Source organism: Salmo salar, chromosome ssa10 (assembly GCF_905237065.1).
Source record: "Salmo salar chromosome ssa10, Ssal_v3.1, whole genome shotgun sequence".
Lineage (NCBI taxonomy): Eukaryota > Metazoa > Chordata > Actinopteri > Salmoniformes > Salmonidae > Salmo > Salmo salar.
This window is the reverse complement of record NC_059451.1, coordinates 105,019,980-105,035,787: the sequence shown is the minus strand read 5'-3', so window position 1 is coordinate 105,035,787 and position 15,808 is coordinate 105,019,980. Positions and strand designations below refer to the sequence as shown.

General features: G+C 45.9%; 1 protein-coding gene across 2 annotated transcripts in view; it reads left to right on the top strand.

The window, feature by feature from the left end:
- Positions 1-15,808, top strand: part of LOC106561393 (thromboxane-A synthase) — a 133,223-nt gene that overhangs the window by 76,003 nt on the left and 41,412 nt on the right. For both annotated transcript variants that reach the window (XM_014125329.2, XM_014125330.2), the window contains exons 7-9: positions 14,831-14,919; positions 15,190-15,338; positions 15,487-15,614. In XM_014125329.2, the coding sequence (XP_013980804.2) occupies positions 14,831-14,919; positions 15,190-15,338; positions 15,487-15,614 (366 nt within the window). The remainder of the gene's footprint in view (positions 1-14,830; positions 14,920-15,189; positions 15,339-15,486; positions 15,615-15,808) is intronic.

The following is a 15,808-nucleotide window of genomic DNA, read 5'->3' as shown; positions in this document are numbered from 1 at the left end:
AACTTGTAGTGTATTTGAGTAAAACATTTTTTTTGTCACATTTGTAATTTCCACTTTTACATTTTTACTTGCTTTGCCTTAATGAAAAATGTATCAACCCCTACAATCCACATAATAATTCACATTTTGGGATTACTTTCCTGCTGTACCAAACTGACTCAAATTAAGATCCTACATCTGTACACATGTACTTTTTCTCTCTTTCACTCTCTCTGAGTGTGTGTGATTCATATTCTGTAAAATTAGCTAACAAAAGAAATAGGCTTGGTGTGGTTTTGTCTGGATCAGTAGTACTGAGAGAGAGTGGTGGTGTGGTTTTGTCTGGATCAGTAGTACTGAGAGAGAGTGGTGGTGTGGTTTTGTCTGGATCAGTAGTACTGAGAGAGAGTGGTGGTGTGGTTTTGTCTGGATCAGTAGTACTGAGAGAGAGTGGTGGTGTGGTTTTGTCTGGATCAGTAGTACTGAGAGAGAGTGGTGGTGTGGTTTTGTCTGGATCAGTAGTACTGAGAGAGAATGGTGGTGTGGTTTTGTCTGGATCAGTAGTACTGAGAGAGAATGGTGGTGTGGTTTTGTCTGGATCAGTAGTACTGAGAGAGAGTGGTGGTGTGGTTTTGTCTGGATCAGTAGTACTGAGAGAGAGTGGTGGTGTGGTTTTGTCTGGATCAGTAGTACTGAGAGAGAGTGGTGGTGTGGTTTTGTCTGGATCAGTAGTACTGCTCTTATCTGAAGAGGGGACAGATATGCTGTGGCATGATACACTGTTGAGGCTCTGTGATAAGAGGAAGCTGTTGGGTCCTGTCTGTCTGTCTGTCTGTCTGTCTGTCTGTCTGTCTGTCTGTCTGTCTGTCTGTCTGTCTGTCTGTCTGTCTGTCTGTCTGTCTGTCTGTCTGTCTGTCTGTCTGTCTGTCTGTCTGTCTGTCTGTCTGTCTGTCTGTCTGTCTGTCTGTCTGTCTGTCTGTCTGTCTGTCTGTATGTATGTATGTATGTATGGCTCTGTGTGACTGACCAGTAGCCCCCTGCCTCTCTTCTCGGCTGGCAGCGCCATTGATTTTCATTTGAGCCACCCTGCGCCGCAGAGAGGGATGTCACTGCTCCTGTCATATCCAATCAGTCTGCTTGTGCTTCTTCATCTGTCCTCCCTCTCTCCACCACAACCCCAGTACCCTGTCCTCAGCCTCAGTCACAACCTCATCCTTAGACTGACCAGTCTTAGCCTGATCCTTAGCCTCCAGCCTCATATTCATCCTTAGACTAGTCCATTTTTGTTTATGTTGGCATTAGAGCTGTCAAATTTAATGGTCACATCTCCATTTCTTCATTGCACAGACCCTGTTTAAACGCACGTTTTTCCTCATGGATCCTATTCCGCACGGACACTGCACTTGGTGTCGCTCTCTGTCTCTTAAACATCCACAAAGCGCGCAGGTTTGAGCAACAATTTTGGAAGAAAACTATGAAAGTTCAACCATAAACACATTCCCAGGCATTTCTTTAGATAACAGCAAAACATAATTTGTACAGAAGTAGCTAGCTAGTTATACTAACATTAGCAAGCTAACCAAAACATTTTTTTACAATGCCATGGCTGAATGCCTCTTGATTAACTCAACTTCCCACAATGATTTTAATCAAAACAGGTCATCCATTCCATTAAGCTACTGTTTTTGTTGTAGTTCTCAGGTCAGAAGATATAAGGAAATTATCCCAATTCTAGTAGTAGCAGCTTGTGACTAGTTCATGTTTAAGTAGACTAGGCTAGATCTTATAGCTAGCTGTATTACATGAACTCAGACCTGGTTGACCTGTTATTATTATAATCTGTGGAAGTCATAGAATTGTTGGACATGTTTAAATGCTATTTGTTCTTTGTATCAATAGACCCAGTTATTTTTTACCAGTAGTCAACCATCCAATCAGAAATTGGGAGCACTCATTTAGAATGTCTGAAGCTTTAACAGTATGTGTTTGTTAAACTTCAAGAACATTGATAAGAGGGAGTAGGCCTACTTAAACATTGATAAGAGGGAGTAGGCCTACTTAAACAATTGATAAGAGGGAGTAGGCCTACTTAAACATTGATAAGAGGGAGTAGACCTACTTAAACATTGATAAGAGGGAGTAGCCTACTTAAACATTGAGAAGAGGGAGTAGGCCTACTTAAACATTGATAAGAGGGAGTAGGCCTACTTAAACATTGATAAGAGGGAGTAGGCCTACTTAAACATTGATAAGAGGGAGTAGACCTACTTAAACATTGATAGGAGGGAGTAGGCCTACTTAAACATTGATAGGAGGGAGTAGGCCTACTTAAACATTGAGAAGAGGGAGTAGGCCTACTTAAACATTGATAAGAGGGAGTAGCCTACTTAAACATTGAGAAGAGGGAGTAGGCCTACTTAAACATTGATAAGAGGGAGTAGGCCTACTTAAACATTGATAAGAGGGAGTAGGCCCACTTAACATTGATAGGAGGGAGTAGGCCTACTTAAACATTGAGAAGAGGGAGTAGGCCTACTTAAACATTGATAGGAGGGAGTAGGCCTACTTAAACATTGATAGGAGGGAGTAGGCCTACTTAAACATTGAGAAGAAGGAGTAGGCCTACTTAAACATTGATAGGAGGGAGTAGGCCTACTTAAACATTGATAGGAGGGAGTAGGCCTACTTAAACATTGATAAGAGGGAGTAAGCCCACTTAAACATTGGGAGCATTTCGTTTCTGATACAGATTATTTTGTGTTTCTGTTCCTTCCAATCCAAGCATAGTATGGATGCCTTTAACTCAATGCACTGCTTTTAAAATGGAAAAATCTTTATTCAGGGCCAAATTTGAGTAAATTAAAAAATGTAGATGAATCAGATGAACTACAAAAATTCATGTGATTAATCGTGATTCATCATTTTTATCGTTTGACAGCCCTAGCTGGCATATATAAGTCTAAACTCTTATAAAAGGGGTTCAGGGGCTTTCCCATAGGAGAACCCTTTTTTGTTCCATGTAGAACACTTTTTGGGTTTCTACCTGGAACCAAAAGAGGTTCTTCAAAGGGTTCTCCTATGGGGACAGCCGAAGAACCCTTTTTGGTTATGAAGAGTGTAGCCCCATCCCCAGCCTCCAGCCTTATCATAATTCTTAGACGGGTCACAATCACTTAATTTTTTACATGTTAGATTGTATATGCTTAGGCTATACCAATGATTCACCCGAAGTGTCATTCATGGCAATGATACAACCTTATCTGACCTGTCTTAACCCCATATTCAGCCTCCAGCCCCATCCTTTCACTTAGACTAGTCAAATATAGCTTCTTTTGACATAGACTTACAGTAGGCTATACTCAATGTTATGCCCAAAGTGGCATTGATGGCAATGACTGTAGCCCTGCATATCATAGTCATGTAACTGCTTCAGTAACAGCTCATTGTGCCCATACAGCTACAGCATGTTTATCCATTAGTATCTCCTTTTGTGTAAGGATATCCTTTCTCATTTGATCCCAGTGTATATTGATCACTGGGGAGGTGTAGTGTGGTGCTGAGACAGAGGAGATGAGGAGATTGCGAAGGTAGATAAGGGGAGATGTGTAAATGTTGTCTAGATTTCTCATCTTCTCTTTCCCTCTCTTTCTCTTTCTCTCTCTGCCCTTTCTCTCTCTCCTCCTCACATCCCCAAATCTACCATCACAGCTGAGTGGCTCCTCTGATTTATCCGTCCCTTTTTGGTCGGTCATGCCCCCTAACTGTGTCTCCTCCGCTGTTCAGTATGGATGGAGGGCTAAGAACCGCTGAGTGGAGGCAGATCTGTTGCATGTGTGGCCCTTCCACTGAATAGAGTGTGTGTTGTGTGTTGTGTTGTGTTGTGTGTGTGTGTGTGTGTGTGTGTGTGTGTGTGTGTGTGTGTGTGTGTGTGTGTGTGTGTGTGTGTGTGTGTGTGTGTGTGTGTGTGTGTGTGTGTGTGTGTGTGTGTCTGTCTGCTCCCTGATCACAGCTCCAGTGGAGGGAGACGGAGCAGAGACACAGACCATAGAGTAGAGCATCACACCACCACTCTCTCTCAGCACCACTCTCTCTCAGCACCACTCACACCACCACTCTCTCTCAGCACCACTCACACCACCACTCTCTCTCAGCACCACTCACACCACCACTCTCTCTCAGCACCACTCACACCACCACTCTCTCTCAGCACCACTCTCACCACCACTCTCTCTCAGCACCACTCTCACCACCACTCTCTCTCAGCACCACTCACACCACCACTCTCTCTCAGCACCACTCACACCACCACTCTCTCTCAGCACCACTCACACCACCACTTTCTCTCAGCACCACTCACACCACCACTCTCTCTCAGCACCACTCACACCACCACTCTCTCTCAGCACCACTCACACCACCACTCTCTCTCAGCACCACTCTCACCACCACTCTCTCTCAGCACCACTCTCACCACCACTCTCTCTCAGCACCACTCACACCACCACTCTCTCTCAGCACCACTCACACCACCACTCTCTCTCAACACCACTCACACCACCACTCTCTCTCAACAGTGGTCACACCACCACTCTCTCTCAGCAGCGGTCACAGCACCACTCTCTCTCAGCACCACTTACACCACCCCTCTCTCTCAGCACCACTCACACCACCACTCTCTCTCAGCACCACTCACACCACCACTCTCTCTCAACAGTGGTCACACCACCACTCTCTCTCAGCAGCGGTCACACCACCACTCTCTCTAAGCACCACTCACACCACCACTCTTTCTCAACAGTGGTCACACCACCACTCTCTCTCAGCACCACTCACACCACCACTCTCTGTCAGCACCACTCTCACCACCACTCTCTCTCAGCACCACTCACACCACCACTCTCTCTCAGCACCACTCACACCACCACTCTCTCTCAGCACCACTCACACCACCACTTTCTCTCAGCACCACTCACACCACCACTCTCTCTCAGCACCACTCACACCACCACTCTCTCTCAGCACCACTCTCACCACCACTCTCTCTCAGCACCACTCTCACCACCACTCTCTCTCAGCACCACTCACACCACCACTCTCTCTCAGCACCACTCACACCACCACTCTCTCTCAACACCACTCACACCACCACTCTCTCTCAACAGTGGTCACACCACCACTCTCTCTCAGCAGCGGTCACAGCACCACTCTCTCTCAGCACCACTTACACCACCCCTCTCTCTCAGCACCACTCACACCACCACTCTCTCTCAGCACCACTCACACCACCACTCTCTCTCAACAGTGGTCACACCACCACTCTCTCTCAGCAGCGGTCACACCACCACTCTCTCTAAGCACCACTCACACCACCACTCTTTCTCAACAGTGGTCACACCACCACTCTCTCTCAGCACCACTCACACCACCACTCTCTCTCAGCACCACTCTCACCACCACTCTCTCTCAGCACCACTCACACCACCACTCTCTCTCAGCACCACTCACACCACCACTCTCTCTCAGCACCACTCACACCACCACTTTCTCTCAGCACCACTCACACCACCACTCTCTCTCAGCACCACTCACACCACCACTCTCTCTCAGCACCACTCACACCACCACTCTCTCTCAGCACCACTCTCACCACCACTCTCTCTCAGCACCACTCTCACCACCACTCTCTCTCAGCACCACTCACACCACCACTCTCTCTCAGCACCACTCACACCACCACTCTCTCTCAACACCACTCACACCACCACTCTCTCTCAACAGTGGTCACACCACCACTCTCTCTCAGCAGCGGTCACAGCACCACTCTCTCTCAGCACCACTTACACCACCCCTCTCTCTCAGCACCACTCACACCACCACTCTCTCTCAGCACCACTCACACCACCACTCTCTCTCAACAGTGGTCACACCACCACTCTCTCTCAGCAGCGGTCACACCACCACTCTTTCTAAGCACCACTCACACCACCACTCTTTCTCAACAGTGGTCACACCACCACTCTCTCTCAGCAGCGGTCACACCACCACTCTCTCTCAACAGTGGTCACACCACCACTCTTTCTCAGCAGTGGTCACAACACCACTCTCTCTAAGCACCACTCACACCACCACTCTTTCTCAACAGTGGTCACACCACCACTCTCTCTCAGCAGTGGTCACACCACCACTCTCTCTCAACAGTGGTCACACCACCACTCTCTCTCAGCAGTGGTCACACCACCACTCTCTCTAAGCACCACTCACACCACCACTCTTTCTCAACAGTGGTCACACCACCACTCTCTCTCAGCAGCGGTCACACCACCACTCTTTCTCAACAGTGGTCACACCACCACTCTCTCTCAGCACCACTCACACCACCACTCTCTCTCAGCACCACTCACACCACCACTCTTTCTCAACAGTGGTCACACCACCACTCTCTCTCAACAGTGGTCACACCACCACTCTTTCTCAACAGTGGTCACACCACCACTCTCTCTCAACAGTGGTCACACCACCACTCTCTCTCAACAGTGGTCACACCACCACTCTCTCTCAGCATCGGTCACACCACCACTCTCTCTCAGCACCACTCACACCACCACTCTCTCTCAGCAGCGGTCACAACCGCACCCTCTCTTTCGCGCTCTACTTTTTTTCTCATGTCCTTTTAACCAATATTCCATGCCATAGCTGTCCTTTCTGTGGTCGAATATGTGTTAGTGCCCTCATTTTCTTTGATAAGAAGAGACTACCCACTGGGCACAGATGTCAGTTGTCAACTAACGTGAATTCAACATGAAATCAACAAAGTGTCACCATGTTATTGGATTTACGTTGATGCAAATCCAATCAGTTTCCCACATTGATTCAATGCAATCAGATAGATTTTTGTTGTTGTTGAAATGACGTGGAAACAACATTGATTCAACTCGTTTTTGCCCAGTGGGTAGGGAGTTGTCTTGAGGATTTGTTGTTTTTGAAATCTGAGCTACTGCCGTATAGCTCTCTGTCTGCCCTGGAGAAGGTGATGACAGAGAGATAGTGCTTTTCTTGAGATCTGTTTCTCTCAGTCCTGCATTGTAACACAGCAATCGCCATGTTTAGAAGAGCTCTTCCCTTAATGAATACATTTATTAATTAGATCGGTGTTTGATCCATCATCATCAGGGTTCTTTTCCCCTTGATAATGCCCTCTGTAATGGTGCTTTAATGGGATTTTAATTGATTCAGCTCCTCTCTTTGGCTCATGGTGTCCTCACCCACACACGCACACATGCACGTACGCATGCACGTATGCATGCACGCACAGACACTTTTCTGAGTGGGGCTGGAGGTGAGGAGGAGAGTAGCTGGCACAAAACACAGGGCAGCAGTATCCCCTCATGTACTGATTAATGCAAGTGGACCACTTAACATTTACACCTGATTCCATCTTGCCCATTTATCAGATGAGTCTTGATTTAAAGGGATTTTTTGCACAGGAAAAAATTCAAAGGGATCATTTTGGTAATATACAGCGCATTTGGAAAGGATTCAGACCCCTTGACTTTTTCCACATTTTGTTACGTTACAGCCTTATTCTAAAATGGATAAAATACAATTAATTCCTCATCAATCTACATACAATGCGAAACAGGTTTTTAGAATTTTTTGCAAATGTGTTAAAAAGAAAGAAATACCTTATTACCTTAAGTATTCAGACCCTTTGCTATGAGACTCGAAATTGAGCTTAGGTGCATCCTGTTTCCATTGATCATCCTTGAGATGTTTCTACAACTTGATTGGAGTCCACTTGTTGTAAATTCAATTGGTTGGACATGATTTGGAAAGGTACACACCTGTCTATATAAGGTTCCACAGTTGACAGTGCATGTCAGAGCCAAAACCAAGCCATGTGTCAGGCGGCTCAAGGAAGCAGGAGGGGTGAAGTCAAGCGCAGGAGACACAAGTCCGTGAACACACGTTTAATAGGTATCCACTCTAGTCCAAAAACTAGGTAGGGCAGGGCGACAATACAAAAGCCCAAAATACCAGCCCGCACACAATGTAGGGACGCAGCCCACAATATACTCTGCAAAACCCACAGGCAGAGGGAAACACCTGTTCCCCAGACGAATCGTCCTGACGTAAAATAATCACACACAACAAACAAACCTACATAGCAAGACTAAATACCCCCCCCCCCCCCCACTAATGAACTAATACAAAACAGGTGCGTACCTAACCTAGACCTAAACAACAGAAAATGAAACAGAGGATCGGTGGCAGCTAGTAGGCCGGCGATGACGACCGCCGAGCGCCGCATGGGCGAGGAAGGGCGCCACCTTCCGTCGATGTCGTGACACCATGAGGTTGGAGGAATTGTCTGTAGAGCTCCAAGACAGGATTGTGTCGAGACACAGATCTAGGGAAGGGTACCAAAAACATTTATGCAGCATTGAAGGTCCCCAAGACCACAGTGGCCTCCATCATTCTTAAATGGAAAAGTTTGGAACCACCAAGACTCTTCATAGAGCTGGCCTCCTGGCCAAACTGAGCAATCGGGGGAGAAGGGCCAGAGTTCCTCTGTGGAGATGGGACAACCATCTCTGCAGCACTATACCAATCAGGCCTTTATGGTAGAGTGGCCAGATGGAAGCCACTCCTCAGTAAAAGGCACATAACAGTCCGCTTGGAGTTTGCCAAAAGGCACCCAAAGACTCTCAGACCATGAGAAACAAGATTCTCTGGTCTGATGAAACCAAGATTCAACTCTTTGGCCTGAATGCCAAGCGTCACGTCTGGAGGAAATCTGGCACCATCGCTACGGTGAAGCATGGTGGTGGCAGCATCATGCTGTGGGGATGTTTTTCAGTGGAAGGGACTGGGAGACTGGTCAGGATTGAGGGAAAGATGAACGGAGCAAAGTACAGAGAGACCATTGATGAAAACCTGCTCCAGAGCACTCAGGACCTCAGACTGGGGGGATGGATTCACCTTCCAACAGGACAATGACCGTAAGCACACAGCCAAGACAAAGCAGGAGAGGCTTCGGGACAAGTCTTTGAATGTCCTTGGGTGGCCCAACCAGAGCCTGGACCAATCGAACATCTCTGGAGAGACCTGAAAATAGGTGTCCAGCGACACTCCCCATCCAACCAGGCAGAGCTTGAGAGGATCTGCAGAGAATAATGAGAGAAGCTCCCCAAATACAGGTGTGCCAAGCTTGTAGCGTCATACCCAAGAAGACTCGAGGCTGTAATCGCTGCCAAAGGTGCTTCAACAAAGTACTGAGTAAAGGGTCTGAATACTTATGTAAATGTGATAAATTTGGCCGAAATTCTAAAAAACAGTTTTTGCTTTGTCTTTATAGGGTATTGTGTGTAGATTGATGAGGGGAAAAAAATATTCAATCAATTTTAGATTAAGGCTGTAACTGAACAAAATGTGGAAAAAGTCAAGGAGTCTGAATACTTTTCGTATGCATTGTACATAGGCATTAGCCAGCAGATCCAACCAGCTTGCTTACAGCTGCACTAGGGTCAGACAGGCTTCTTGTGCAGATTAATACACAGCGGTGCCGGCGTGAGATATGGCTCGAAAAACGTACCTCAATCCAGGGATAAGATATGATTTGTACTTCAAATTGTCCCATTATCCCAACTGTTACACCGAGAAGATTGAACGACTGCTACGTGACTTGCCATTCTATAATTGTCTCCATAGTGACCTGTGAATGCGTTGTCTACAGCAGTCGGTCACATGACAGCTCGATCAGCTGTTCGATTTCACTTACCTGCATGTCAACTGAGCCAGGATCACAGTCAAATGGATTTCGCTGGTTCGGTCACACATCTGTAGAATATATTTGTATTTCCCCTGCATGCTTGTGTTCAGTTTTTTCAGTTTCCTAAATATGTCTGTTACATAGGCAAGGAGACACATTTTCTTTTCATTACGCAGAAAGAACAAAGTCTGTTTTTTACATCTATTGTGAATAACAACAGTTCCTCTCTCAATTCGAAAAATCGTTCCAACACTCCCCCTTGATAACCACCAAGCCTCGGTGTGAAATAGAACATTGTCATGCTCTGATCCCATATATCCACATAGTTTTGTGAACAGGCGTGTGCGATGTAGTTTACAATTGAAGTTACCTGCTGCATGTCTCAGAGTTCTGCATTAAGCTCTTTTGCCGTCAGTTGTTCGCGGTGTCTCCATTATAGCTCAGTGGGTTTATCATACAGTGCGTCCATATGGCAGAGGGAGACACATAACTACTGTGCAGAGGCCTGCCCGCCGTCCCGCCTAGATGGAGCGCCATCTGTGCAAAAGCCCACCATTCGATCCCATGGAATCAGTTATTCGTCAATATAGCCACGCAGCACACTGAACATTTCATGTTCGGGAATCATGAGACATTCCTCATGAATAGCATCCTCTGACATGTAGCGAACTGTTGGGCATCTCGGCCCTCACAGCTAAGGTCCATTTGAAGATCATAAGGTGGGGAGTTGTTTGACTCATTCAGTCAGAGTTACCTCTTGATTGCTAGCAATAGCATCAATTCTTAGTTTCACAGTGATATCTGACAAGGTATTAATGTGAGTTTCTGTGCCTCTGCCTCCCCACACATTGTTTTCACCATATCAAATGCGGCCAGTAACAAGTCTCTGCAATAGTGTGTGGTTTCATAGCGTAGCGGGCTTAGCCATTCACCGTGGGAATGATTCAAGTGCAACGGTCAAGTGCGGCCTTTTGCAACGATCTAATGGCAACCTCTGGTTGAATTTTAGACTTGAATCATTTTCGTTTAGATTTTTAAGGTTAACCATTACAATGATTTTGAGAAACAAAGATGATATTATATATAGTACCAGTCAAAAGTTTGGACACGCCTACTCATTCCTGGGTTTTATTTATTTTTTACTATTTTCTACATTGTAGAATAATATTGAAGACATCAAAACTATGAAATAACACATATGGAATCATGTAGTAACCAAAAAAGTGTTAAACAAATAAAAATATATTTTAGATTTTAGATTCTTCAAAGTAGCCACCCTTTGCCTTGATGACAGCTTTACACACTCTTGGCATTCTCTCAACCAGATTCATGAGGTAGTCACCTGAAATGCACTTCAATTAACAGGTGTGCCTTGTTAAAAGTTAATTTGTAGAATTTCTTTCCTTCTTAATGTGTTTGAGCCAATCAGTTGTGTTGTGACAAGGTAGGGTTGGTATACAGAAGATAGCCCTATCGCAAAAACCATCAAGCCATATGATGAAACTGGCTCTCATGAGGACCGACACAGGAAAGGAAGACCCAGAGTTACCTCTGCTGCAGAGGATAAGTTCATTAGAGATACCAGCCTCAGAAATTTCAGGCCAAATAAATGCTTCACCGAGTTAAAGTAACAGACACATCTCAACATCAACTTTTCAGAGGAGACTGCGTGAATGACAGGCTGACTACACCGCTCGCGTCACGTGCGTGAGCGTTGCAAAATAAATTTCGAAATCTATTTTATTCAATTATTGCACCCACACTGCTCGTGTGCGCCAACGAGCGTCAGCGTTGCCAAGGGCTAAAATAGAAGTCAGTTCTATTTGTGACGCAGATCGCACTGCAAGTCCTGCCTCTCCCATCTCCTCATTGGTTTATAGAAGCAGGTACCCACGTGCCATCTCCTCATTGGTTATACCCACATGGGTGACTGAAAGACGACCGAGGTCAGTGGCGGTAATGCACCTAATTTATGAAAGTTGCAATCATAGTACACTGCTCAAAAAAATAAAGGGAACACTTAAACAACACAATGTAACTCCAAGTCAATCACACTTCTGTGAAATCAAACTGTCCACTTAGGAAGCAACACTGATTGACAATAAATTTCACATGCTGTTGTGCAAATGGAATAGACAACAGGTGGAAATTATAGGCAATTAGCAAGACACCCCCAATAAAGGAGTGGTTCTGCAGGTGGGGACCTCAGACCACTTTTCAGTTCCTATGCTTCCTGGCTGATGTTTTGGTCACTTTTGAATGCTGGCGGTGCTTTCACTCTAGTGGTAGCATGAGACGGAGTCTACAACCCACACAAGTGGCTCAGGTAGTGCAGCTCATCCAGGATGGCACATCAATGCGAGCTGTGGCAAGAAGGTTTGCTGTGTCTGTCAGCGTAGTGTCCAGAGCATGGAGGCGCTACCAGGAGACAGGCCAGTACATCAGGAGACGTGGAGGAGGCCGTAGGAGGGCAACAACCCAGCAGCAGGACCGCTACCTCCGCCTTTGTGCAAGGAGGAGCAGGAGAAGCACTGCCAGAGCCCTGCAAAATGACCTCCAGCAGGCCACAAATGTGCATGTGTCTGCTCAAACGGTCAGAAACAGACTCCATGAGGGTGGTATGAGGGCCCGACGTCCACAGGTGGGGGTTGTGTTTACAGCCCCAACACCGTGCAGGACGTTTGGCATTTGCCAGAGAACACCAAGATTCGCCACTGGCGCCCTGTGCTCTTCACAGACGAAAGCAGGTTCACACTGAGCAGGTGATAGACGTGACAGAGTCTGGAGACGCCATGGAGAACGTTCTGCTGCCTGCAACATCCTCCAGCATGACCGGTTTGGCGGTGGGTCAGTCATGGTGTGGGGTGGCATTTCTTTGGGGGGCCGCACAGCCCTCCATGTGCTCGCCAGAGGTAGCCTGACTGCCATTAGGTATCGAGATGAGATCCTCAGACCCCTTGTGAGACCATATGCTGGTGCGGTTGGCCCTGGGTTCCTCCTAATGCAAGACAATGCTAGACCTCATGTGGCTGGAGTGTGTCAGCAGTTCCTGCAAGAGGAAGGCATTGATGCTATGGACTGGCCCGCCCGTTCCCCAGACCTGAATCCAATTGAGCACATCTGGGACATCATGTCTCGCTCCATCTACCAACATCACGTTGCACCACAGATTGTCCAGGAGTTGGCGGATACTTTAGTCCAGGTCTGGGAGGAGATCCCTCAGGAGACCATCCGCCACCTCATCAGGAACATGCCCAGGCATTGTAGGGAGGTCATACAGGCACGTGGAGGCCACACACACTACTGAGCCTCATTTTGACTCGTTTTAAGGACATTACATCAAAGTTGGATCAGCCTGTAGTGTGGTTTTCCACTTTAATTTTGAGTGTGACTCCAAATCCAGACCTCCATGGGTTGATAAATTGGATTTCCATTGATTATTTTTGTGTGATTTTGTTGTCAGCACATTCAACTATGTAAAGAAAAAAGGTTTTAATAAGATTATTTATTTCATTCAGATCTAGGATGTGTTGTTTAAGTGTTCCCTTTATTTTTCTGAGCAGTATATAAAGTCAAGAGAAGAAAAAGCCTGGAAGGAAGAGAGATGAATAGAAATGATTCGGTTGACTGTTTTATGTGTGGATTAATTGGCGGAGTAGAGGACCTTGTGCATTTCTGGTAAAATAACAACTCAATGTTTATATTCCAGGACAAATTAGCTAGCAATACATGTTTAATGCTTTTCGACCTGTCCCCACATTAATATAATTGGTTCAGAGTTTGTTTTGATATTTCAACCTGCGTGCCGTGATCGCGTTTGGTGTGGGGGGACAAAATACATTTATGCACGATGGCGCACGATGGCGCACGCACGCAGCCAGTTTGGGTTCCGTGTCAGGCCTTCATGGTCGTTTTGCTGCAAAGAAACCACTACTAAAGGACACCAATAAAAAGAAGAGACTTGCTTGGGCCAAGAAACACGAGCAATGGATATTAGACCGGTGGAAATCTGTCCTTTGGTCTGATGAGTCCAAATTTTAGATTTTTGGTTCCAACCGCTGTGTTTTTGTGAGACGCAGAGTAGGTGAACAGATGATCTCCGCATGTGTGGTTCCCACCGTGAAGCATGGAGGTGTGATGGTGTGGGGGTGCTTTGCTGGTGACACTGTCTGTGATTTATTTAGAATTCAAGGCACACTTAACACTTTTGGGCTTCCGAGTGGCGCAGCGGCCTAAGGCAGTGCATCTCAGTGCTTGAGGCGTCACTACAGACACCCTGATTCGATTCCAGGCTGTATCACAATCGCCATGATTGGGAGTCCCATAGGGTGGTGCACAATTGGCACCGCGTCGTCCGGGTTTGGCCGGTGTAGGCCGTCATTGTAAATAATAATTTGTTCTTAACTGACTTGCCTAGTTAAGTAAAGGTTAAATTAAAAAAAGAAAAATAATAATAATAAATAACCAGCATGGCTGGTTTGCGCTTAGTGGGACTATAATTTGTTTTTCAACGGGACAATGACCCAAAACACACCTCCAGGCTGTGTAAGGGCTATTTGACCAAGAAGGAGAGTGATGGAGTGCTGCATCTGATAACCTGGCCTCCACAATCAACCGGACCTCAACCCAATTGAGAAGGTTTGGGATGAGTTGGACTGCAGAGTGAAGGAAAAGCAGCCAACAAGTGCCCAGCATATGTGGGAACTTCTTCAAGACTGTTGGAAAAGCATTCCAGGTGAAGCTGGTTGAGAGAATGCCAAGAGTGTGCAAAGCTGTCATCAAGAAAAAGGGTGGGTACTTTGAAGAATTTCAAATATAAAATATATTTTGATGTGTTTAACACTTTTGTGGTTACTACATGATTCCATAAGTGCTATTTCATAGTTTTGATGTCTTCACTATTATTCTATAATGTAGAAAATAGTCAAAATAAATAAAAACCCTTGAATGAGTAGGTGTGTCCAAACATTTGACTGGTACTGTATATATTATTTATTTGACCAGGTTTTTGGAAATTCTCCCGCGACCCCATTTTCATATCAGAATCTAGATGAGTGTTTCTCTGTCTCTATCCCCATGCAGATGGGTCCTCTGATCAACACGGCTACTGACACCCTGCTCACCAACCTCAATTGTCATGCTGAGTCTGGAGAGAGCTTTGACATTCACAGGTACTGCAACTACAGTATATCTCCCTCTCAGGAGGGTCATTATACTGTAACTGAAGGAAATCTCAGTCATTCGGCTATACAACTGTTATACTGTAATTTTCCTAACAAAAAGATGACAAATTCAAATGTCTACAGACAGCCTCAGATCTGCTATTCTAGTGGTAAATTCCAAGGTGGATGCTGTATTATCATTGTATAAAAGCGCTCTATGTATGGTATTCAGTACATACACACCATATTGTGTTGACTGGGTTGGTTCTCTCTCCTCAGGTGTTTTGGCTGTTTCACCATGGACGTGATAGCCAGCGTTGCATTTGGTACTCAGGTGGACTCCCAGAAGGACCCAGATGACCCGTTCGTCCACCACGCCCAGAAGTTCTTCTCTTTCTCCTTCTTCACACCCATCATGTTCGTCTTCAGTGAGTACTGTGGAGCCATGCCCTGAGGCCAACTAACTCATCAGCACTTTAAAGTCTTCCTAATTTGTCGAATTGTCCAATTGAAATACTGCTGCATTCCATAGTTGATGCCATAAATGGAGTGACAAAGACTATATTTTGTCTTCAGTTGCTTTTCCATTCCTGATTCCTCTGGCCCGGGTCCTCCCCAACAAGAGGAGGGATGAGATGAACAACTTCTTCATCAACTGCATTCAGAAGATCATCAGACAGAGAGATGAGCAGCCAGTTGAAGAGGTATTACTATGGCAGTCTAACTATCCTTTGTAAAGATGGGAAAAGATATGAAATATTAAAGGACTTGTAATGTCTCCTGTCCTCCTCTTCTCTGATCTTGATCTCCCTGTGTGTGTGTGTGTGTGTGTGTGTGTGTGTGTGTGTGTGTGTGTGTGTGTGTGTGTGTGTGTGTGTGTGTGTGTGTGTGTGTGTGT